General features: G+C 37.7%; 1 protein-coding gene across 1 annotated transcript in view; it reads left to right on the top strand.

The window, feature by feature from the left end:
* The window catches only part of LOC127858933 (AF4/FMR2 family member 1-like), a 191,856-nt gene that overhangs the window by 161,742 nt on the left and 4,251 nt on the right, over positions 1–25,863 (top strand). The window contains exons 14-18 of the mRNA XM_052396276.1: positions 1,425–1,488; positions 5,135–5,283; positions 15,317–15,400; positions 22,184–22,280; positions 25,277–25,414. Of these exons, the coding sequence (XP_052252236.1) occupies positions 1,425–1,488; positions 5,135–5,283; positions 15,317–15,400; positions 22,184–22,280; positions 25,277–25,414 (532 nt within the window). The remainder of the gene's footprint in view (positions 1–1,424; positions 1,489–5,134; positions 5,284–15,316; positions 15,401–22,183; positions 22,281–25,276; positions 25,415–25,863) is intronic.

Raw genomic sequence — 25,863 nt, 5'->3', positions numbered from 1 at the left:
TTTCGGTAAGCAACTTCTAGATAAAATAAATGAATTTCTTTGTCCTGATAAAAAGCGCGCGAAAATTGGCGTGGGTGTATTTATTTGTAAATACAAATTTCGTAGCGGGTACAACATTGTGATCATTTGATTTCCATTAAAAGTTTCGTTGTGAATTTCAACTTAAGTTGAAATATCTCGCGATATATTTGGCATTGCCATTAAGAGTTAATAGTATTGATCATCTAAACGCTTTATTTACGTTTCCAACGTTATGTACTGTACAAATTTAAGTGCATACGTGTGCACATACTTATAACATCTACATGTAGTACACATGTATATGATTTTCTTTTGTACATGTACATTTAAAACGCGTGAATGACCCTCGCAGACAGGTGTTTACGGTGGTTGCGCAGCATCCGAGGTGATCACAGGTGATCCAATTAACGATATAATTAAGTAAAAAAAATACATTTTCATTAATCAATAACCTTCACAATCTTTAAATAGCTCTAATTTTATACAATCTGCTTGAAACGATATAGAGAGAGCTAAATATAATATTCAATAAGCTGCGTCAATTATTTAAAGAGTAATTCTATTCAACGAATCTATCTTTCCATATGCGCTGGGAATGCTTGAAACCATTTGGAGTGTCGGAATTACCCACCATCGTATAAAATCGAGGATAATTTTGACACCCCACAAATCATAGTTTAAGAAACGATTTGCACTATTCAAACACAAATACAGGTCAAGTGAAACAAATTTTATACTAGAACTTGTACAAATACCAGAAATACAGCGAAATCCTGAAGGGACGTAATTGACAATTATGTAACCTCCCTTAGCGAAGCTAATAACGCTATAAAAATTCTCTAAGTAATACAATGTACGTATTTTAAATGACTCACTTACATGCAATTAGCAAGACGTTTGATAGAGAGATGTTATCTGGTGACGTCACAACACCAACTACGTCACATTTTACAACGAAATCATACGGGATGATGATGATTTAAGACTGGTCTGATAAATACTGTGAAAAGTGTCGAAATTAGACGACTGTCGGAATTACCCGACATTGTGCTATCCAAATGAAGCATGAAAATGAAAGTTACTTAAGTGACTGCTTCATATATTCTTTATGTCATTGAGTTATTGAAAGTCTTCTATGTCAAGCAGGCACTTTTGCATGACATTTAATACTTATACTACAATGGATCCAGAGGAGAAATGTTTATGATCATCATAATGTCAGTATTGATTGATTATGATTCTAATTGTAAGTGGGACACTAAAGGCTAAAGGCACTTAATTTATCAGTTTAAACAGTTCTTAAAAGTGATGGCACTTATCTTGTTGGGATTTAAATAATTCATAATAATAAAGAAATATTGTTGATCATTGTACATTTTAATAAACAGAGACTTGTGTTTCAGATTAATGACGATTGATGAGTACCACAAGAAGGCCAGAAAGTACAAGTACCAGGCTGATGACATGGTAAATACTGGCTCCAGTTTCATCATTTACCCTTTGCATGCTGGGAAATTTGTCGTCTGCTAAAATGTTGTCTGCTGAATTCCTAAAATAAGCATTTTCTTCGATTTTTTTTCAAAGAATACTATCAGAATAGCAAACTGTTTGGATCCTGATGCAACGCCACGTTCTGTGGCGTCTCATCTGGAGCCAAACTGTTTGCAAAGGCCTTCAAAATTCGATTCCAGCTCTGAAAGGGTTAACCCTTTTCCACCCTGAATCAAAATGAAAATGGCTCTATGCAACAGGCATAAAACCAGAACAGCCTGGGAGTAACTCAAAGGCTGTTCAGGTAAATGCTGTTTGCTGCTCATCAGTATGTTGTTGTTGAAAGTTAAGCCCCGAAAACTTGAAATCTTTTAAGAGAAATCTTTAATGTATTAGATTTTCAAGGTGCTGTAAACAGACCAAAAAGCACTTCTTAGCGGAGAAGGGTAACTTGGGCTAAAAGCAACCTCTTAAAAGGGACTGTTTGTAGTTTTGTGCTGGAAAAAAATCTCTATATATACAAGCTTTAGTGAAATCTATGAAAAAGGTAATAATTAGTGGAAAACCAAACTATTTTGCTGGTTATTATGCCTGAGGTATGTTTAAGGTTGGTAATTGTTCTAAATTTTGAACTTGTATTTGTCAAACATTTCAGTTTCCTTTCCAAACCTTCAATTAAGAATATTTGTTATTCAACAGAAATGGGTTGTTATATAGAGGATATTTGTTGGATTCGATAATCCACCGAATCCAACTAATTTTCTTTTTATTTTATGCTTGTTTTCACTATTTATATACATTGTTAAAGAGTTTAACTAAAGAATTTTGCTGGGATAATGACGTCATTTTGCGAAAAAAATGACGTCATTTCACAGTAAATAGTGGAAATTATCGATAATTTTCACTGATAATTTTCAAAACTGTTTGAAACAGTGAAATTATCAGTTTAAATTCACTGATATTTCTCTATAATCCACAGGAAAGCATAAAATAAAATGTGATATTGAATTGCTATATAGTTTATGATTTACCTGACTTTGTTTTAATGTGTGTGCAATAAAAACTGCAATAATGTTACTGGTATTGATTTCATTCTTCTAATCACGTGAGGTTTCTGCGCTAGTTTCTTATTTCTTGATTTCAAATTGCTTTTATTCTCCATGGAACTGCAAATTGAAACCATTTAAGAAATGTCTTATATTATGTCTTATATTAATTTCCTTACTAGGCAGTTTGCTGATACATAAGTTAAACCTTTCCCACTTTAATAGAAGCAACGTGAACATGTGCAAAGAGCATAAAACCAGAATAACAGCCTGTGAGTAACTCGCTGGCTATTCTGGTTTTATGCTGTTTACTGTTCATTAGTATCTAAGGTTTGCAGATGAAGCCTTTAAAACTTAAATCTAGTAAAAAAGGGTCTTTAATTAAATATATTTTTCTGAGGGACTACAAATGTGTTAAAAAATGTATCTAAGTGGTAAAGGGTTAACAGTAGTTTATCTGATTCTGATTAAAATATTTTGACATTACAATTTTCTGGGTGATGCCCTCAGTGAAAAGTAAATGTGACAGGTGTGCTTATTACACACTACAGAATTGAAATCAGCTGTGCTGCATGAATGTCCATGTACATGTATATACCATTTTTTGAAAATTTGTTTTGAAATCTACAAAACGAAACATGACAATTAATCAACACAATATATGATATCCTGTGTAAAAAAAAATAATACGGGGAACTAAATTTATTTATTTATATCAATTACTGTTGTACACAAATGAATCAAAATATGTATCTAAGTGGTAAAGGGTTAAATAATTTTTTATTTTTTTTAATGTTAATGTTATGAAAATCATTGTTTGAAAAATGAAATAGAGCGCGTGTTTCCATTTACTGTTTATGCTTTGATAAAACAGTAAACAAATAACGATCAGAGCTATTGTCTTAGGGGAAAACTTATAAGTGGCTTTTGGCACGCATTTCTCCTCCTTAGGTATAGAAATACCACTGAAACTCTGTCTGTGTGGGATTGTTATTGTTTACTATAACAATTGTGTGGAAAGGTATGGTCATAGGGGATGCAGTACAACAGTGTTTTGATAGTCAGTCAGTGAGTGGATTTTAATTCTGGGGGCCACTTGTAAAATGATTTATGGGAACCATGCTATTTGTATCCAAAAGTTTATTTACATTTTCACATGCCATTATTTAAGAGTATCATTTTGTTCAGTTATCATATGTTAGAGTTGAAACTCTAGACTCTTAATTTATCATGATGATATAAATGTTTTTGTTAGCCAAAATAGCAACAGGAGCGCTTATTCACAGGGTACAACATAGCAATTAAACAAAAAACAAGTTTTTACACTGATTCACAAGATTAATTATTAAACCCATTTTTAAGTTTTAAGTGTCAAAAAGTTAATGTTTTGCTGCAATCAAACAAAACAAAAACACATTTAAAAAAATGCACAACATTAATGATTGATATCTGGCAATGTAAAGCAATTTAAGCAAATGTTAACATTTTTCAACACTGAATTTAATGTTTCAGGCGTTTCAATTAACCTAGTTTATACTAAATTAAAATGATTTAACTGTCAATGGGTTTATATGAACTTGAATGTTTTACTGATAAATTGATGTTTCCGTTTGGTTTCCTGTCTTTTATACACCTTTCAAAAAGTGAATACTTAAAAATAATAAAATATAATATTGAAACCCTAAAATCATTCACAAACCCTCTAATAATAATGATTACCAAACCAGATTAAGAGTTTATAAGAAATAATACCAAAACAGTCACTGAATCAAAGATTATACAAGCGCATAATCTGTTTGTACTGTAGAAAAGTCAATAATGTAAATTTGACATGCATTCTGGTAGGAAATGTCCCACTTTTCTGTGCAGATAATTATGTTCATACGACACATCAAAACTATTTTCGTTTCTGCAACAAAAGAATGTAAGGACAATAAGTGATCAAGTTTCTTTATATGATATGCAAAGTATTCAAAATACACATCAAACAATTCTTTTGTTTCAAGGCAATTGTATTTTTCATCAGACAAACTCATTATAAAGCAAGAAAGGCAAATTGGAACACGCACTTTTATCAATTTTCAAACATTGACTTTCATATTATTTGGATTGAAACGAAATATTAATAGAAACATTAGTCTTTGTTTTGGATGTTTGGAAATCAGAATATGAACTCATGTGTGAAGATTTTTCGTTTTCATTTTGTCAAAATCGAAACAAAAAGATGGTATATACACAGACCCATACACAGTCACTTTTCCTACTTATTATAAAGAACACGTGTAATAGTCAATGTTGGTGGTACACAGCAAACACATCTGGTAGATAACCACTCTGATTCACCACCCCAAGAACTTCTTGATTCTTCAAAATGAAAACATGCCTTATTGTTAAATAAAATTAACATTTATTTAACACAAACTTATTGGTATTCTGTATGATTAATAATAAACTAAGCTTTATGTCCATAAAGCAAACTTTTGATGGGGTTAAAATTAATAAACATCTCTTTTCTTACAAATAACCTAGTCCTGCAGCACTTTTATTGCAATTAATTTTCTTTGATCCTTTTGTAGAAGCCTTCATCGCAGAAACTGTGTCTGACAAAGCATATCCTGTACATCGAGTCAGCACTTTGCTTCATTCAGTCCGGCTACGCGTCAGAACGCAGCAAGAAAGACACAGACGCAGCCAAGATGTACAAGGACACGCAGGTCTTTGTCCAGTAAGTGTCCATGATGGTCAATGGTTTTGGGGCAGAAAGTTGTGTAGTATTGTAAGATAAAATAAGATAGGATTTCTCGAAATTCGCAAGAAAATAATAATATAGCATTGATAAAGCCAACATTTTAGGTTGATTTAACATCTTTAGGGATAAAGAGTCTATTTTGTGTGTGCAAAGAACGATTTTTTGATGGCAGAAGTCTGTTGGACCATGTATGAGACATTCATTCTATAGTCTTATGAATATACCCTTCGACACTTATTAAATGGCCTTGTAATTCTTATGTGATGTCACTCGCCTCTTTTCATTGCAAATTTTCTTACTCCATTGTATGACAGAGATTTATTCATATCCTTGTGTAAAATGTGTTTTCTGTCAACCTAAGTAGGCTTAGTGGTACAACCAATAATTGTGAGAAAAATGTCATCAATTTGTTATTTATAACGCCCATAAAGTACATTTCGGATCTAATAATGAATGTGTCAAGAGAAATATGAAAAAGTTATGAGCCAGACTTTGAATATATGTATATAGTTCTATACTAATGCTGAATTTGTCAGTGGAAGATTGCATCCACAATCAATTAAATGAAAATAATCATTCTACATCTGTACTTTACGCTACTTGAAAAAAGCTGTAATTTCCATTTTATTTATGTTTAATGCTTTGACAAAATTAGCTATGCATTACCATAAAATCGTACCATGTTTTTGTTATTGCTTTTTCTTGCTATATCTGATTCATTTAATTTCTGATTTGAAGCAATCATTTGTAAGATTGCTTTGTACAGTTGATAGATCGTGTTTGAGGACAACATATTCTAAACAGGTGGTCTCTGGGAAAACTGCGCTTAAAACACGAGTGTAAAAAATTGTCCATACATGCTTATTTGAGACAACACTTGCTGCCTTCTTGACTATTTTTGTTCAGAAGACTTCTTTTAAATAAAAAATCCATAAAAGCAGAAAGCGTTGTCGCTGATGAGCCTTTTCAGACTGCACAGACTGCACAGGCTAATCTAGGATGATACTTCATTGATATGCATTAGACCCTTTATTTCAAGAAAGGCTTAACTATAAAAGCTGTAATATAATATCATGCATTTTCACAGTTCTGTGATATTCAAAGATAAAATTCAAACACAAATCCCTTGAGAGTAAGGAAGTTATAAGAGAAATTTACTGGGAAAATTCATAGGTATCATATTCCAATTTAGAAACCTGTCCAAAAAAATGCATTCTTCCTTTAGTCAAATTTGTTGAAATAGTTTCCTGTCTATTTAATGGTTCTTTTCCTAATTTATGTTGATGAAGAATTTTCAAATTATTCTCTCAGGTGATGAAACATAGAAAAACTGTCTCTTTCTGTTATGATGTTTAAAATTCCAGAAATGCTTGGTATCAGAAATGCATTCCAGTGAAAGAATACTGTAATTAGTTCTTTATGATTCATTAACTCTGCATTTGTGAAATGTCCTTTCGATTGAGGCTGGTTTGTTGAACATTGGTAGATGATGGTTTTGTGGAAATCTTTGAATGCAGTTGTTTTCCTTGCTGTTTGTTCACTTCAGAAATGAGCTAGGTCATGCGACCATGGGTTGTATGCAATATGCTATGCATTTACTCTGTCTAGTAAGTAGTCAATGTCCATGTCTGCTATAAAGTCAAGCAAATTTTGAGGTCTCAATAGCAATAGGGTTCCTCTTAACCAGACTGTGCAAATGGGAGGCTGGGCAGTATATACTATGACCACATATGGCATAAGATCCATTTTTGCATGACGCTGTAAAAATGTCTCTTCTTTACCAGTGCCTTGTGTTGCACAGACTAATGACATTCACCTTTTAGTAGCAGGTTATTTTGTTTTCAGATAAAGGTATGCATTCCACGAAGAGTTTGAGTTCTAATTGATGAAGTGAAATAGTCTAGTTGTCCTGTGTTGTCACTATCACTTAATTAACATGCCATGGTAACACAGTTATTCATTTGTCCGAGTTATAGAAAATTAGGATCTGCTTTTATGCACACTTTCTATTAAAGTCTTGTCACTGGTCAGTGTCTAAGGTTTGTATGTAAGATCCTAATTTTGGACTTAAATTGATGTTGACATATGAGAAACTGCCCAGTTAAGTGCGAGTATTAATGGTTATTTTCATGCCCTGAATAATGAGTGTTATTTTTACTTGGCACTGTGTGACTAATACAAAGTGGGCTACAAGATATATTTATTCATCAGAAGTGTTTAAACGCTTTGAATCACACTTGTATATGAAAATACTTGTATTTTATTTAAATGGCTTCTGTTATATTGTAAACTATCCATTATGTACTCTCAACATCCTCTTAGTTCACTTTTTTTCAACTCTATTTCTCAATGGTCATAGATCAAGGTCATGGTTTGGTCATAGGTCAGGGTAATGGTTTGGTCATAGATCAAGGTAATGGTTTGGTCATAGATCATGGTCATGGTTTGGTCATAGGTCAAGGTAATGGTTTGGTCATATATCAAGGCCATGGTTTGTTCATAGATCAAGGTCATGGTTTGGTCATAGATCAAGGTCATGGTTTAGTCATAGGTAAAGGTCATGGTTTGGTCATAGATAAAGGTCATAGTTTAATCATATATCCCGGTCATGGTTTCTTCATATATCAACTTCATTGTTTGTTCATTTATCAAGGCCATGGTGTGGTAATTAGTAAAGGCCATGGTTTGAACATAGTTCAAGGTCATAGTTTGGTTTTAGGTCAAGGTCAGGGTTGTGTAACATGTCAAGGTGATGGTCTGGATATTGGTCAATGCCATCAGATAGGTCAGAGGTCAATGTTATGAGTATGACAAAAAGTCATGGTTTGTTTAATGGGCACATGGTTACAATAATTGTTGCTTTGCTTATATGATAGCACATTAATTAGCAAACAATACTATATTGCAGCTTGGCATTGCATCAAATCGTCCTGGAATGCTCTGTTTGTGTGAATTATGCATTGTAGTTACAGCTTGCAGGTGTTGGAATCGGTCATTGTTCTAGAACTAGTTGAGGCTGCTGTTCCTGAGTCCTGGCCTGATTTGATTTATAAATGGATTCTTGTGCATATTGCCATAAATAGCTGAGATAAAGAAGTTGATGGTTTTCAGGCTGAAAATAGGCTCAATTCCATTGTAAAGTACAGAGAAATTGGTCTGCTTTGAATCTGCATCTGTTCTGCTTCTTCTTGGTATGGTTTGTAATTAAAGCATAGATTTGGGGATGTCTGTGTTCTGAAGTCTTTTATTTCCTTGCATACTTGTAGGAGTTCTGTGTGCCATATATTGTGGACAATCAATTTTATTAGCTCGGCTGTTTTCGGAGAAAACCCGAGGTAATGTCATAGCCAGCTCTTTGTCCGCTGTCTGCCATCCGCCTTCCGCGTCGCGCTAAAACCTAAACATAAGCTCTAAAATCAAAGTGCTTCAACATACAACTTTGAAACTTCATATGTAGATGCACCTTGATGAGTTCTACTCACCACACCCATTTTTGGGTCACTAGGTTAAAGGTCAAGGTCACTTCATTTATTCAAAACTGCACCCACAGCTGAGCGTTGGCACCTGCTATGCAGTGCTCTTGTTTGATTTGAAATGTTGTAATTCAACTCAACATAGAATAATAATTGAAGTTGAAAAATCTTTAAACATTGTTAGAACACAAACTGATAACGTTTGATTGATGAATAGGGAAATAAAAGGAATATTGACAATACTGATTGATAATGATTGCATTAGTGAATGTTATTTTCATGTTAGACAGTGACAAATTATGCCTAATTAACAGTAGTTGTTTTTGTCCCATGATTTGTCTCTTCTTAGGCCTATATGAGCCACAGCATGCAAAAATGGTTCTTATATGCCATATGCGGCCAGCGTCACTTATTACTGCCTGTGCATCTGGTCAGGACTAATTTTTCCGGGTTCAAGTCATGCAAGTTGTCTTGATCTCATTAGCAGACAGTGAAACTCTTGACTAGACTGCGTGATTGGACAGGCTAGTCTGGAGCTATTTTGATTGGATATAGCTTTTGGCACGACGCGGCTCATACATTTTATGTCCACCTTGCTTGAAAAATTCTGTATTGGCCTGTATTGAAATCAGAAGTCTTTGTGTGCCTCGAAAGAAGTGGGGTTTGTTTTCTTCAGTGAAATTCTTTACAGTCATTCCCTATAGTTTCAGATTTATACTTAGCTGGACAAAAAGAGCTTCATTGGTCATCCCCCCAAAAAAGTTTTTTCTTTTCTTTCATATTGTAGTATATTTTAATAGCTTAATTACGTTACCTGATATCATATGCTTACTTATTCCGATAGGATCGTAATTTATCCGGAATTTTTCGTCCGAGGAATCCCACACTTTTCAGAAACCTGTCAGGTAGGTCAGAGCGGTCACATAGTGCCTTGTAGCTGTACAACCAAAACGGGACATTACCCAGAATTCACTCTTATTCCGGATGGCGATATACAAAGGCCGACATTTTGTTATTAACTTAATTGTTGCTTCTGTTTCGCTGGATTCTTCTGTTTAACAGAATAGAGAAGTTTTTGTATTGCGTTAAAACAATCTCTGTATATATATCTGTGTATTTCTGTATTGTTTTGTGTATTTGTTTGTTTGTTCAAGGCAAAATATGCCTCAAACACGTGGCATGTGGACACATAAGGGCAGCATGGGACAACCATGGTAGCTGCCTGTCGTGTGCAGGATGTACCCAGGATAACTGTTGCCCTTTCTGTGAGCATTGGTCTGCAGATACCTGGGCCATCAAGCGTCGACCCTTCAAGAGTCGTGGACGCAACAAGAATAGTTCAGATCAAAGTAGGGAAAGTTCCGTGTGTCGGGACTTTTCACCACACGATCTTGACCATATGCCACCAGTAGCTGCCAGGCATCGGTCCCTTCCCCGTGACGACACCGGACAAAATTTGCCCGGTCCGTTCATCGGGAATGACCAGTTGAATGACTCAGCATCAGATCAACGTAGGAAAAGTTCCGTGTGTCGGGACTTTTCACCACACGATCTTGACCATATGCCACCAGTAGCTGCCAGGCATCGGTCCCTACCCCGTGACGACACCGGACAAATTTGCCCAGTCCGTTCACCAGTTAACCGGTCCGGAGACGTCACTGGCCACCGGTCATGCTATGACCGGTCAACCGGTCACCGGTCACTGACCGGTCCGGTCACTGACCGGTCCGGTCACAGGTCATGCTGTGACCGGTCCGGTCAACCGGTCATTGACTGGTCCGGTCACCGGTTATGTAATGACAGATCCGGTCACCGGGTACTGGTCTGTGCCACAGACCGTTCCGGTCACCGTAGATGTTGACACTACCTTGTCAGTACTCCACAAAGGTAGACGCAGCCGCGTTTCAACTGTGAGTCACAGACGTAAACGTGTAGTGTCTGATGTTTCCGGCTACTCCTCCACTTCGGGCTCGTCGTCGTATGACTCATCGTCTACTTCAAATAGCCCTCATCATTATCGGAGGGGACGTCGTTCACGCTCACAGAGTGTTTCTTGGCGTAGATTGCCTCGTAAAGATCTGGATCTGAGGTTACCGTTACAGAACAGGTAGCATGCAGACGAGAGCCCGGCAGGATAAGTAAGGCTACTTTCCAAGTGGATCTACGCCTTCCTATTGGCTCTTCCACAATGGCTGTTTTCCAGTCACTTGAACCAGCCAATAAGCCTTCGCCATCTCCATGGAAAGCCCCTAAGGAGCTGACGGAGCCTAAACAGATGGACGGCAGGAAAAGTTATGAGGCCCCGGTACCCGACCCTGCTACCGGTTTGGACCTTTCCAAACTTCCGGTTCCTGATGCTGACATTAGTAAGCTGTCACTTACAATGCCTTCATCATCTACCCATACATCAGTCCCTCTTTCCCTGTTGGAAAATTGGGAGCTGAGAGAACGCCGTTCCCTAGGTCTGGCTAACCAGCTAGATCTCATGGCAGCCACAGCCTTAGACTTGGTTTGGGAGCTCTCTGATTCAATCCCAGAGGAGCTCCGGGCCTTGTTGATACATCTTTCACGTACTACGCAGTGTTTATCTCACAATGCTGCATCGTCTATGTCTGAGATGTTAAGGCTTCGGAGAGACCTCTTCCTCTCTTCCTTGCCCAATAATTTCCTTTTGGAAACAGGCGTTAACTCCCTTCGAACTGCTCCACTATCAGCAGATTCTCTTTTCGGAGGAGGATACAGTCGGCACTTACTGCTGATCGTGAAGATCAGATACATGCCTCCTTAGCTAGGAGCAACTCTGGCCAGCGCCCTGTGGTTTTTTAAGCGCCCTGCTTCTAAGCCCCCAGGAGCCCCACCGGCCAAGAACGCTAAAAGGGACAGTTTCCCTACTAAGCCGTCCGTCTGCTCCACGTCAGCCCACAAATAGGCCTCCTTTTCAGAACAGAACAACTTCCTATCGGAAGCCTTCTGTAAAACAAAATTGGAGTAAGGGCAAACCCAATGCGGACAAGAAGTCATTTAATCCTTCTTCCGTCAAGGGTGGACCTCCTAAAGGTCATCCCTAGGTCATACCCCTTTCTACCGCCACAACCTCTGATGCAGGAGGTACTAGTCGGGGCCATACTTATGCACTTCGCAAATCGATGGCTCCAAATAACTTCGGACGCGTGGGTTCATTCTCTTGTCACACAAGGCCTCACTTTTCAATTCGAAAAAAGGCCCCCACTCTCTCGCGTCCCAATAGATCTGGTATCTCCGCATCCACAACTTCCAGACTCCATTCTCGGACTCCTGGAAAAACAGGTGGTAGAAAGGGTTCACGACCCTTGTTCTCCAGGATTTTACAGTCACCTTTTCCTTGTTCAAAAGAAAAGCGGCTCCTGGAGACCAGTCATAGACTTAAAAGTGTTCAACACGTTTCTAGTCAAACCTACTTTCAAGATGGAGACTCCTGCCTTCATTCGGTTCTCCATCAAACCCATGCAATGGGGGGTTTCCTTGGACCTGGAAGATGCATACTTCCATGTTCCTATCCATCCCAACTACCGGAAGTACCTGCGCTTCTCCTTTCGAGGCCAGGTCTACCAGTTTCGGGCGATGCCCTTTGGATTGGCCACAGCTCCACGAGTTTTCACCAAACTCATGGCCGCAGTGAGCGCACACCTCCGATTACACGGGGTTCAACTGCTTCAGTATTTCGACGATTGGCTCTTACACCAGCTCGATCGTCAACTGCTTCTGCTACACCTAGAGTTCTCTTGGAAGGAGCTCCTCTCTTTAGGACTCCTTCTCAATGTAGCCAAGTCAGACCTCATTCCCTCTCAGGATTTCATATTCGTGGGAATGAATTTTCTGACCCACGTCAATCGGGTCAGGGTCTCACCGCAACGTGTATCAGACCTCCTTTTGAAGGTCAGATGAGTGCTGTCCCAATGTCATATCACAGCTCAAGATTTCCTCTCACTCAACGGTATTCTCAGCTATGTAGCAGACTTCGTGCAGTTGGGACGTCTCTTCCTACGTCCTCTTCAGCACTATCTCTCAGCTCGATGGAATGGTCTCCAGACAATCTGCTTACACAGATTCCCATCCTTCCGTCCTTATTCCCCCACCTTCAATAGTGGCTAGACGAGGAGACCCTGTTGGCAGGAGTACCGCTTCTTCCCCCGCAACCGTCTTTACATCTCATAACTGATGCTGGCATGGAAGGTTGGGGCGCTCACCTGGAACCCCGCAGCCTGACATTATCAGGATTGTGGTCTCCTCGGGAGTCTCTCCTGCACATAAACAATCTTGAAATGCGAGCAGTCTTTCTAGCTGTTTCTCAATTCCAATCACATCTTCGGGACTCCTGTGTGATGGTATCGACAGACAACACATCAGTCGTGGCTTACATCCAGAAACAGGGCGGGACACACTCTCACTCCCTGTATCTGGAAACAATGAAATTACTTGTTCTTTGCAAGAGCCTAAACGTCTCTCTCTTGTCCAAACACATACCAGGTCGTCTCAACGCTCTGGCGGACGGTTTGTCTCGCAAACACCAGTTACTTCCATCAGAGTGGACACTTCATCAGGAAGTGGCCAATCAGACATTCCTCACATTCGGTTATCAACTGGTTGACCTGTTTGCGACCAGAGACAACCACAGACTTCCTCTGTATGTGAGTCCAGTGTACGAACCAGCAGCGTGGGCGGTAGACGCGCTTTCGTTCGATTGGGATCAACTGGATGCTTACGCTTATCCCCCACCCATTCTAATTCCCCAAATCTTAGGGAAAATCAGGGTGAGCTCTTGTCGGATCCTCCTGATTGCCCCTTGGTGGCCCAGGAGATCCTGGTTCAACGACCTTCTCTGTCTCCTGTGCGAATTTCCCAGGGAACTCCCGCACAGGTCAGATCTCCTATCTCAGAGAGGCAGACTTCACATGGATCCGGACATGTTCCACTTACACGTCTGGCCGTTATCAGGCAATCCCTGCAGAAGAAACGCTTTTCTGTCAGGGCTTCAACGCTCGTTGCCTCTGCAAGGAGAAAGTCCACCAGAGCAGTCTATGATGCTCGCTGGAAACTCTTCTCTAATTGGTGTGTTCGAGGGAAAATTGATCCCCTCAATCCCTCTGCTAGACGCATAGCGGATTTTCTAATCTATCTCTTTGATGATAAGAAACTTTCTCTTAGCTCCATCAAAGGATACAGATCTGTGCTTTCGCATACCTTGGCTTTTCGTAAGTCATCACTAGTCTGTGCTGACCCAGCCATTTCGGAACTGATCCGAGCCATGGAACTTAAACGTCCTGTGTCTTGTTCTCTTACCCCCTAATGGGATTTGGCTTGTGTTCTTGGATCGCTTATTAAAGCTCCCTATGAACCCCTTAATCAGGCTTCTTTACAGTTCCTAACCTGGCTTCTTACCATGGCTTCATCCAAACGTAGAAGTGAAATTCATGCCCTTTCTATATAAGAAAGCCATCTTCGTTTTGATTCCTCCGATGGCTCTGTCACCTTGTTGTGTCAGCCAGGATTCCTTGCTAAAAATCAACTCCCCTCAATGGCTTCTAAACCCTTCAAGGTCCCAAGTCTTTCTAGAACTTGTGGTAATGAAGATGAAGATAGACTCCTCTGCCCTGTCAGGTCTTTGAAGTTCTATCTTAGTAGAGTTAAGTCTATTCGAGGTTCTCGCAAGAGACTCTTCATTCCCTTAAAAGGGGGGGGGGCGATGTGCCTGGGGCTTCTATTTCCCGTTGGGTAGCCTCGACCTTAAAAAGGGCTTACTCTTCTCTTTCTTCAAGGGATTAATCCCTTTTTAAGATTAGACCGCATGAATTACGAGCAATGTCGGCTTCGTGGGCATATATTAATCATACCCCACTCTCTGACGTGCTTCAAGCTGCTTTCTGGAGGAATCAGACTACTTTTTCATCTTTTTATCTTCGTTCTCTCGAGTGCCAACAGGACAACTTGTATTTGTACGGCCCCCTTGTGGTTGCACAAACGGTAGTATCTTCTACGGCATAGGTATATTACGCTTATCCGTGAATTAAGTTAATACCGTAATAATGAAGATTAGCTGAGAACCCGAGATATGGGTTCCGCTGTGATGGGGAGATTTTCGCGAACCTTCCCGCCTCAGCTACAAATTCAGCATATGATATCAGGTAACGTAATTAAGCTACTAAAACAAATTTTTCAAGTAAAATTCATTTTAATTAGTAATTACTTACCTGATATCGGTAAGTCCCACCTCCCACCCCCCTATTTGTCTAATATTTCATATTTTTTTTTGGAATAAGAGTGGATTCTGGGTAATGTCCTGTTTTGGTTGTACGGCTAAACGGCACTATGTGACCGCTCTGACCTACCTGACGGGTTTCTGAAAAGTGTGGGATTCCTCGGACGAAAAATTCCGGATAAATTACGATCCTATCGGAATAAGTAAGCATATGATATCAGGTAAGTAATTACTAATTAAAATGAATTTTACTAGAAAAATTTGTATTTCAAGTAGTTGTATGTTTATTTGTCTGTTTCAGGTACCGTTACAGCCAGTGTGAGGCAGATGCCAGACGCAATTCATCTAACCCAGAGAGACCAGAAACTAAACTAGCAGTATTATGGTAAAATATTTACTACTTTTAATGCCATATGGTTTTATAAAGCAATACTATTACCAAATCTGGGCTAGTTATAACCCCACAAACGAAGTTTAGGGGGGTATATAGGAGTGAACTTGTCTGTCTGTTTGTCGGTCCCTGTCCGCTCTCTAATTAGTAGTTTTCATCCGATCTTCACCAAACTTGGTCAGAAGTTGTATCTAGATGATGTCTAGGTTTAATTATGGTAAAATCAGGACTTTGACAGTAAAATGGTCAATTATTGTCATTTTATTTTGATGGTAAAATATCCTCCATGGTTTTAGGTAACCTGAGCACAAGGTGCATATGGTGAGCTTTTGTGATGACTTTGTGTGCGTCCTCCGTCGTCTATTGTCAATATTTACCTTGTTAACACTCTAGAGGCCACATTTATTGTCCAATCTTTATGAAACTTGATCTGAACATTTGTCTCAATGATATCTCAGCTGAGTTTGAAAATGGTTCCAGTCCGTTTAAAAACTTGGCTGACAGGGGGCAGGGCAGTTTTCCTTATATGGCTTTAGTAAAACCTTGTTAACATTGTAGAAGTCACATTTTTAGTCCAATCTTCATGAAACTTGGTGGTAAGTTGTTCTTAGGATATCTTAGGCATGTTTAAAAATGGTTCAAGTCTGTTGAAAACATGGCCGCCAGGGGGCAGGGCAGCTTTTCTTATATGGCTTTAGGAGCTATTAGAAAAACTTTATTGTCCCCTACCCGTGAAACTGGAGGGGACTTATGGTTTGTGCTTTGTCTGTCAGTCTGTGAGTCAGTCTGTCGCACTTTTCTGGATCCTGCGATAACTTAAAAAGTTCTTCATATTTTTAGCTCACCTGAGCACAACGTGCTCATGGTGAGCTTTTGTGATCGCCTTTTGTCCGTCGTCTGTCGTCAACAGTTTGCCTTGTGAACACTCTAGAGGCCACATTTATTGTCTGATCTTCATGAAATTTGGTCAGAACATTTGTCCCATTGATACCTCAACTGAGTTGAAACTGAGTCATGCTGGGTCAAAAAGTAGGTCACTAGGTCAAAAAAAAGAAAAACCTTGTGAACACTGTAGACGTCACATTTGATGCCCAATCTTCATGTAACTTTGTCAAAATGTTTGTCTAAATGATATGTTGGTTGAGTTCAAAAATGGTTCCGGTCTGTTGAAAAACATGGCCGCCAGGGGGCGGGGCATTATTCCTTATATGGCTATAGAGAAACCTTGTGAACACTCCAGAAGTCACAATTTTTGCCCAATCATCATGAAACTTGGTCAAAACATTGGTTTCATTTATATCACGGACGAGTTCGAAAATAGTTCAGATCGGTGAAAAAATATGGCCGCCAGGGGGCGAGGCAGTTTTCCTTATATGTCTATAGTAAAACCTTGTTAACACTTACTAGAGGTCACATTTATTGTCCAATCTTCATGAAATTTGGTCAGAAGATTGGTCTCAATGATATCTTGGATGAGTTTGAAAATGGTTACGTTTGCTTGAAAAACATGGCTGCCAAGGGGCGGGGCATAATTTTCCTTATATGGCTATAGTAAAACCTTGTGAACACTCTAGAGGCCACATTTATTGTCCAATCTTCATGAAATTTGGTCAGAAGATTGGTCTCAATGATATCTTGGATGAGTTCGAAAATGGTTTTGGTTGCTTAAAAAACATGGCCACCAGGGGGCCGGGCAATTGTTCCTATTATAGCCAACTGTGCTATCCTGCCAAGCATACAAAACATGCGTATTTTATACGTTATATAAGCAATCTTCGTAGTTTCACAAATTTAAATGACAACAACAAAATTCTCCAAATTATTCAATAGTTTCGCGTTGAAACGCTTTATAATTAGCCGGATTTTTTTCGAAAAAATCTCGGCTTATAGATTGATGTTGTCGGGCGGGCGGGGGGGCGGGGGGGCGGGCGGGCGGGGTGGCGGCGTGCTCGAAAATGTTAAAGTTCTTATTTCATGGTATAACTTTGGTATGCTTGGACCTAGAGTCTTCAAACTTGACATGAAGGTTGGCCAGGATTAACAGATGACCACTGGTCATTTCAAGGTCATTCATTTGAAGGTCAAGGTCACTGTGACCTTCAATATAAAAAATGTTAAAGTTCTTATAACTTTGGTATGCTTGGACCTAGAGTCTTGAAACTTGACATGAAGGTTGGCCATAACTAGTTAGTAACCACTGGTCATTTCAAGGTCATTCATTTGAAGGTCAAGGTCACTGTGACCTTGAATGTAAAAATGTTAAAGTTCTTATTTCATGGTATAACTTTGGTATGCTTGGACCTAGAGTCTTCAAACTTGACATGAAGGTTGGCCAGGATTAACAGATGACCACTGGTCATTTCAAGGTCATTCATTTGAAGGTGAAGGTCACTGTGACCTTCAATATAAAAATGTTAAAGTTGTTATAACTTTGGTATGCTTGGACCTAGAGTCTTGAAACTTGACATGAAGGTTGGCCAGAACTAGTAAGTAACCACTGGACATTTCAAGGTCATTCATTTGAAGGTCAAGGTCACTGTGACCTTGAATGTAAAAATGTTAAAGTTGTTATAACTTTGGTATGCTTGGACCTAGAGTCTTGAAACTTGACATGAAGGTTGGCCAGAACTAGTAAGTAACCACTGGACATTTCAAGGTCATTCATTTGAAGGTCAAGGTCACTGTGACCTTGAATGTAAAAATGTTAAAGTTCTTATTTCATGTTATAACTTTGGTATGCTTGTACCTAGAGTCTTCAAACTTGAAATAAAGATTGGCCAGTACTAGAAGATGACCACTGGTCATTTCAATGTCATTCATTTGAAGGTCAAGGTCACTGTGACCTTAAATGTTAAAATGTTAAAATTGTTATAACTTTGGTATGCTTGGACATAGAGTCTTCAAACTTGACATGAAGGTTTGCAAGCACACTTAGATGACCACTGGTCATTTCAAGGTCATTCATTCTAAGGTCAAGGTCACTGTGACCTTGAATGTAAAAATGTTAAAGTTCTTATAACTTTGGTAGGTAAAAATGTTAAAGTTCTTATTCCATGTTATAACTTTGGTATGCTTGTACCTAGAGTCTTCAAACTTGACATAAAGGTTGGCCAGTACTAGAAGATCACCACTGCTCATTTCAATGTCATTCATTTGAAGGTCAAGGTCACTGTGACCTTCAATGTTAAAATGTTAAAATTGTTATAACTTTGGTATGCTTGGACCTAGAATCTCAAACTTGACGTAAAGGTTTGCAAGCACACTTAGATGACCACTGGTCATTTCAAGGTCATTCATTTCAATGTCATTCATTTGAAGGTCAAGGTCACTGTGAACTTAAATGTTAAAATGTTAAAATTGTTGTAACTTTGGTATGCTTGGACCTAGAATCTCAAACTTGACGTAAAGGTTTGCAAGCACACTTAGATGACCACTGGTCATTTCAAGGTCATTCATTTGAAGGTCGAGGTCACTGTGACCTTGGATGTAAATATGTTAAAGTTGTTAATACTTTGGTATGCTTAGACCTAGAGTCTTCAAACTTGATATGAAGGTTGGCCAGAACTAGTAGATGACCACTGGTCATTTTAAGGTCAAGGTCACCGTGACCTTGAATGTAAAAATGTTAAAATTCTTATTTCATGGTATAACTTTCTTATGCTTGGACTTACAGTCTTCAAACTGGACATGAAGGTTGGCCAGCACTAGTAGATGACAATTGGTCATTTTAAGGTCATTGAAGGTCAAGGTCACTGTGACCTTGAATGTTAAAAATTAAAAGTTGTTTTAACTTTCGTATGCTTGGACATGGACTTTGCCATGACTAACAGATGGTGTGATAGAAACCTTTTGGAGTGATCATAAGGCTGTCTGGATTTCTGTGTAGGTATGTGAAAGCAAAACAATAAATAGTATTATTTCATATAAGTTTATTTTCTTACATTTGATAATGAAATTGATGGAAACTTCAAACAATATCTTACTAATTTGCTAATAAAAAAATTGAGATCAAACTTTCCTAATTGTCAATTCAAGTTCATATTTGTGACCTTAAATGTTATTGTTGTTCATGTATATGCATGCATTCAAAACATAACACAAGGTTTGCTCATGCCTTGAAAAGTACTTACATTTCATTTTGACCTTTGAACAATATTTCAGTAATTTAAGTATTGCATTGACAAAAACACGAAAGGTACTTTCCTGTCATTTAAATCAAAAATCCGGCTTCAATGCGGTCATCTCCGACCGCGTAACTCTTGTTTTAGGTTTTTAAATCGTCAAAAGATGCATATAATGGCTATATTAGTCCATGGCCAATTTTCAGTAATACTGTTTCCTCACAAATATCATAACTACACCGAAAATTTGCGAATCGGAAACAACTTTTTTCAATTTTGTCAATTTACCAAACCGTGAAAAGATCCCTTTAACTTATTGTTTTGACTAGCAGAATAATTTAAAAGTCTCATCTTCTTATTTAAAGTTCAACATAAATTGATATTGCAAAATTAGGTTTCAGCATAAATTTAAGCACTTAGGGATTATGGTTGAAGATTAAACATGTCAGTCAAGTTTAAATATCTCTGTTCCATTAAGACTAGTGAGTTTTATTATGGAGATTCCATTTTAGAATTTTTGATAATTTTTTTTATGTGTTAAACGTATTTGTAAGAATTGTGAGACTTTTGTTATAAATAATGTCCAGGAAATAAAATATGTTGAAAAATTAGTCTGCAAAGATTAAAATTATTAATAATTGATGTAAATAACTGCATGTTTAAACTTTCCATTTACAACACTGAAGTTGTTAAAGAAAGTCCTTTGTAGTCAGGTTGAGTAATAATTCTTTGTCAGATCCCATAAGAATTTCTGAACAGATATATGAATTTGTCAAAACTATGAACACTTTGGGTGGTCTTGAGTTTGAAATCTTGATTGTTAATTTTGGTAAAGCAAGATTGCTTACCTTATACTAGATCAAAGTACTTGTATTATTCTTGCCAGTTGCGCAATAAAGTAATTATAAGCTGCATGTAACATGCAAATTACAAATAATTGCTCGTGTAATGACATTCATTTTCCCCGGAAGTTTTTGCTAACGACATCTTATAAATACAACTTCTTCTTTGAACTTTTCTTATTACAACTTATCATGAGACATCAAGTCTTTTCAAAGATATTCGTATGACTTTCTTGAGAAATTATGTCTGAAACATTTCCAATATTTCAATATTTTAGTTCTATATAGTGGCAGCATGCAAAATAACACTCGGCCTGCTTTCTATGCAATCTAGGAAGATTTTTATCTAACCGGAGCACATAGTGCTCATCATGTGCACATAGGGAGCACATGATATGTTTGATATTTGGTTTGGCACTTGGTATAGTTTGCCTCTTCTATGTTTGTTAAAATCATGTGCCTGTGGGTCCAGACCACCCAGGGTTTGCATGATTTGTATGTATGATTTTACTTATAACATAAAGTCATATTCTTTGAAACTGCAAGAGTCAGGGATTTAGTATTTGGTATGAAACAATGCATGTGGTCATTATATTTATTTTGTATTTATAATACTCCTGGGGTCAAACTTTGCTCCACTTTAGGGTACAGTTGTTTTTTATGCCCCCGGATCGAAAGATCGGGGTATATTGTTTTTGGCCTGTCTGTCTGTCTGTCATTCATTCATTCATTCATTGTGTACCTTGGTTAAAGTTAAAGTGTATCTCATGGAGCTGCACATTTTGAGTGGTGAAAGGTCAAGGTCATCCTTCAAGGTCAAAGGTAAAAAAAAAATCAAAGCGGCGCAATAGGGGGCATTGTGTTTCTTACAAATACATCTCTTGTTTGTTTATAGTAAAAACTAATTTGTTCCAATACTGTCTCAGACCACATTATATCTGTGTCATACAGAGTGAATAACCCAGATAAAATCAAATGTTATTGAAAAAAACTTAGTTTAAAATAAAATAGGTTAGTCTCTGTATGTGTCAGGAAAGTGACCTAGGGCCTTAAGGCCTTCTTGGTTTACATTTTGTCTCACTTTGCCTCAAGGGATCCTAATATTTTCTTCATGATTTTTAACATTTGGTCTTGTGTTACCAAGTGTGCATAGAAAGGTTGTCTCATGCATCAAATGGCTGAGTGTATTTAATAGATACATAAACTAAGTTCTCGACTAACTTCAGCCAATATACCTGGTGTACATATTTAGCATTTACTCAATTTGTCAAAAATTAACATAGGATATGGTACTGTGATCCAGACTAGCTTTTGACCACAAGAATGTTAGAAAAACACACATCTTGGTTCAGGTGGCTCTGTTACATTCCCTCAACTGGTTTCCTTGTGGTTTTATCTGTGTAGGTACATATTTACCTACATGTAGCTTCTTTTCTCCTGACAGTTCTAATTTTGTCTCCAGACAGTTTTCAATGGAATTCTGCTCAGAGTGCTTTTGCTGTATTTCAAATTTTTTCGCCTTATTTAATAGAATGAAAAAAAAAATCTGTAAGGTTATGGAAGTACCAGACTTTGAAATCTAGTGTATCTCAGTTTCGTTCACAAAGATGGTATTTGAACCAGGTCCAATAATCTAGGGTAAAGCATCACACAAAAATGAACAGGGAATATACAGAAACAAACATTGATGTTTATTTCTTGCAGGAATACAGAATAATTTTTGTATGGGAAGACCTGTAAAAAAATATATTACCTTATTAAATATGAAGCCATTACTGACACCCTACCTATACCTTTGTTGTTGTTGTTTACAGCCAGCGTATTCAGTCTTTCCTGTTCATGAAGATGTATTCTCTGAAGAAGGCAGAGACACTCAAGTTGAAAAAAATCTTGGAGGAGCAGCAGAGCAAGGTCAGTATGTGCAAGAGGAACACGGTGATTGACACATGTCAGAACACTATGAATCTAACGCTCTTAAAGCCTTTATGTTTATAGCTATATGCAACTAGCATGAAACAAGAACAGCCTTAAACCAGAACAGCCTTTTAGTCACTAGCAGTTTGTTCTGGTTTTATGCTGTTTGCTGCTCACCAGTACCTTCTGGTTGGAAATGATGCCTGTAGTGCTTTTCTGAGTGGATAAAGGGCTAATGCCACCATTTTGCTGAATGGTATGTATTGAATGGAGGGTGGAGCAAGAAGAACTAATGCATCTGCAGGCTCTATGGTTAGGAAGGTTCTCAATCTAGAAACACCAGACTCAACTTGAAATATTGGCCAATGTTTGTTACAAGTTAGTGTTGGTTTCAATGGGCTGAATGTTTATATTGTCGAGTAAAAATGTTCATCATGACGCCAGATGTTTAGAAATATATAAAGAAATAGGCTTCTTGCTAAAGAATCAAATATAAGGCTGATATAAGATGCACTTTATTATAAATAAACGAAGTGAAAATTTGAAAAGGAAAGGGATTTTAATAGTAAAACAATAAGATTCTATGAATGATCCTAAGTATCAGAATTTTCACTGATGATTTAAAAAGCTTTACACAAAAAACTTAAGTTCAAGGCCAAGTAAACTCCTTCAATTTTCAACATTAGAAATTGTCTCTTGGATAAGCCATGGACATGTTCTTGTTAGATCTACATGTCTGTAGTTAATATTTGTGATAAATTGTACTTCTTTCCTGTAGTTAATATTTGTGATAAATTGTACTTCTATACTAAGTAAAGTACACTCAAAATAATTTCCGCCAAGCAAATTATCCCCATATTTAAACAATGTGTTGGGATGACGATTTTCTGGCTGGCTGCCTGCCTTGCTAAATCAGATATCAGCTTTGTGAGCATAGAGCCCTTTGACAGACGGTAGCTGCAGCTTACAAGGCACAAAGTTTGAGCTCTGTTAAGATGATTGATTATATAACTCTTTGGTTTATGACCTTTTCTGCTAACAATTTGTACATGTTTTGTAGCTAATTTTCATCATAAACATTCCAACCGCAATTAAAATTGTATTAATAAGAGTCCGCTGGTAGAATACAGTTATAATTAATACTGCAAATGTTAATATTCAAGATGTGTAAAATGATAAAAGGCACTTAATGGTAATTTTTTTATGAAGAACATTGTTTTAATCATTGGTAGAGAGATCAAAACATATTATGTTGTCTTAATGTGAAATGACTTTTGTTTTTAACTTAATGTTGTGGACAAATGCCATGGACTCAGAGGATCAATTAACAAGTTTATGTTACATCTTGATATGATTTGGTTTCATGATTTGGTTTCTTGCTGGAGACTTTAAAATAAACATAATTCTCGTAATTTTATCGATATTTTGATCAAAGTAATTTTTAGCGAGGCTGTTTTCGGAGAAAACCCGAGCTATTGTCATAGCCAGCTCGTCATCCGCCGTAGGCGTCGTGCTAAAACCATAACATTGGCCATAACTTTTTAAATATTGAAGATAGCACCTTGATATTTGGCATGCATGTGTATCTCATGGAGCTGCACATTTTAAGTGGTAAAATTTCAAGATGAACATCATCCTTCAAGGTCTAGGGTGCAAAAAACAAAGTCAAGGGAAGTAATAAGCTTTAAATGGACATAGTTATCTGACCTGCCCACGTATATATTTTTGTTAAATAAATCAAAGCGGCGCAGTAGGCGGTATTGTGTTTCTGACAAACACATTGTGGTAAAAGGTCAAGGTCATCCTTTACGGTCTACGGTAAAAAATACAGAATTAAGGTAAGTAATAAGCTTTAAAAAGGGAGAAAATTATTCAATATTGAACATAGCCACTTTATATATTTGGCATGCATGTGTATCTCATGGAGCTGCACATTTTGAGTGGTGAATCTACAGTCACAGTAGTGGCTTTTAATTATTTGCTACTAAAAATAGAGATTTGTTACAGACAATTATTTTCAAGGGAAGTAATTTATTTAATTATAAATCTCATATTATATATTTCCTTACCAAGAATTGAAGTTCTTTTCACAGTTACTGTACAGATTTATTATTTTGATTATTTATAACCCAAATGATTGATTTGTCAGAGTTTTTTGTTTAAATGATATAATTATAATTTCTTTGATGTTCATTACATACCTGTGGACTTATGCCCATAGATACATGATCAACTTTGGTTGGATTGGACAAAATTCAAGGGAAGTAATAACCTTTAAAAGGAGATGATTTCTATACCTGCCAAATGATAAATAGAAATTTTATTTCAATGCGGCGCAGTAGGGGGCATTGTGTTTCTGACAAACACATCTCTTGTTGGGTCACTAGGTAAAAGGTCAAGGTCACTGGGACCTCTAAAAAAAAAAAAAAAATCTGACAAGCTTTTGAAGCCGAGCGTGGCACCCGTTATGCGGTGCTCTTGTTTCAACTTAAGTTTCAAGGTATTTAATAGAGAGTGAACTGCGATTTGTCAATTTTGAAGACCTCAATTATTTGGGCTGGTCGAATGATGAAAACAAACCTAGAGAATGATGGAAGTTATGCCGCCCAGTACTCGGTATACACTCAAGAATCTGTTGTATAGCAGGGTGTGATAGGTCATGGTACTTTTACCTTGCCTGTGACTTTATGTCACCAGAAATCTTATTAGTCAGCATTTTAAGTAGAGACCAAGTTAAGTAGAAACTATGTTAGTTAGAGACCAAATTAAGTAGAGACTAAGTTAAATGGAGACCAAGTTAAGTGGAGACCAAGTTAAGTAGAGACAAAGAAAAAGAGTGACCAAACTTCAAACTATAATAGTCATCAGGCCAGGCACTATATTTACTGTACATTCCTGCTATAAATACTATTCAATCTCACTGTAAATCATTTAAATATGTTTCTTTATACAGTTGCTTCTTTCTATACACTGTCGACGCTTGTGTATTTCAGGGTGTAATAGTTGCCACCCAGCCAAACCCACCACCTGCCCCATCCCCCCACCAACAGAACTGGAACCGGTCCACTGGAACCCCATCTCCTATGTCCCCCCAGCCGTCTCCTGCCAGTGTCTGCTCTGTAGGATCTGTGGTATGTACTGGCAATAAGAAATGTCAGCTTTTATTACATGTCTATTTTGGTTATATACTAGGAATGGGATCAAGGTTAAGTTTTATGCTTGATTATGTGTTAGGTTTGGCTAACAGGTTTAAACAATGAAAGCTTAGCCTTGACCATAACAAGGCATTGCTATAAGTTTTAGTATTTTTATGCCCCCCTTCGAAGAAGAGGGGGTATATTGTTTTGCACATGTTGGTTCGTCCGTCCGTCCATATGTCCGTCCGTCAACCAGATGGTTTCTGGATGAAACTCAAGAACGCTTACGCCTAGGATGATGAAACTTCATAGGTACATTAATCATGACTCGCAGATGACACCTATTGATTTTCAGGTCACTAGGTCAAAAGTCAAGGTCACAGTGACTCGTTCTTGGATGCAGTTTAGGACCACATTTGCAGATTATATTATGTACTGGTGTC

Source organism: Dreissena polymorpha, chromosome 14 (genome assembly GCF_020536995.1).
Source record: "Dreissena polymorpha isolate Duluth1 chromosome 14, UMN_Dpol_1.0, whole genome shotgun sequence".
In the NCBI taxonomy this organism is placed as follows: Eukaryota; Metazoa; Mollusca; class Bivalvia; order Myida; family Dreissenidae; genus Dreissena; species Dreissena polymorpha.
Note: the sequence above shows the minus strand (reverse complement) of the source record. Positions and strands in the feature narration are given on the sequence as shown.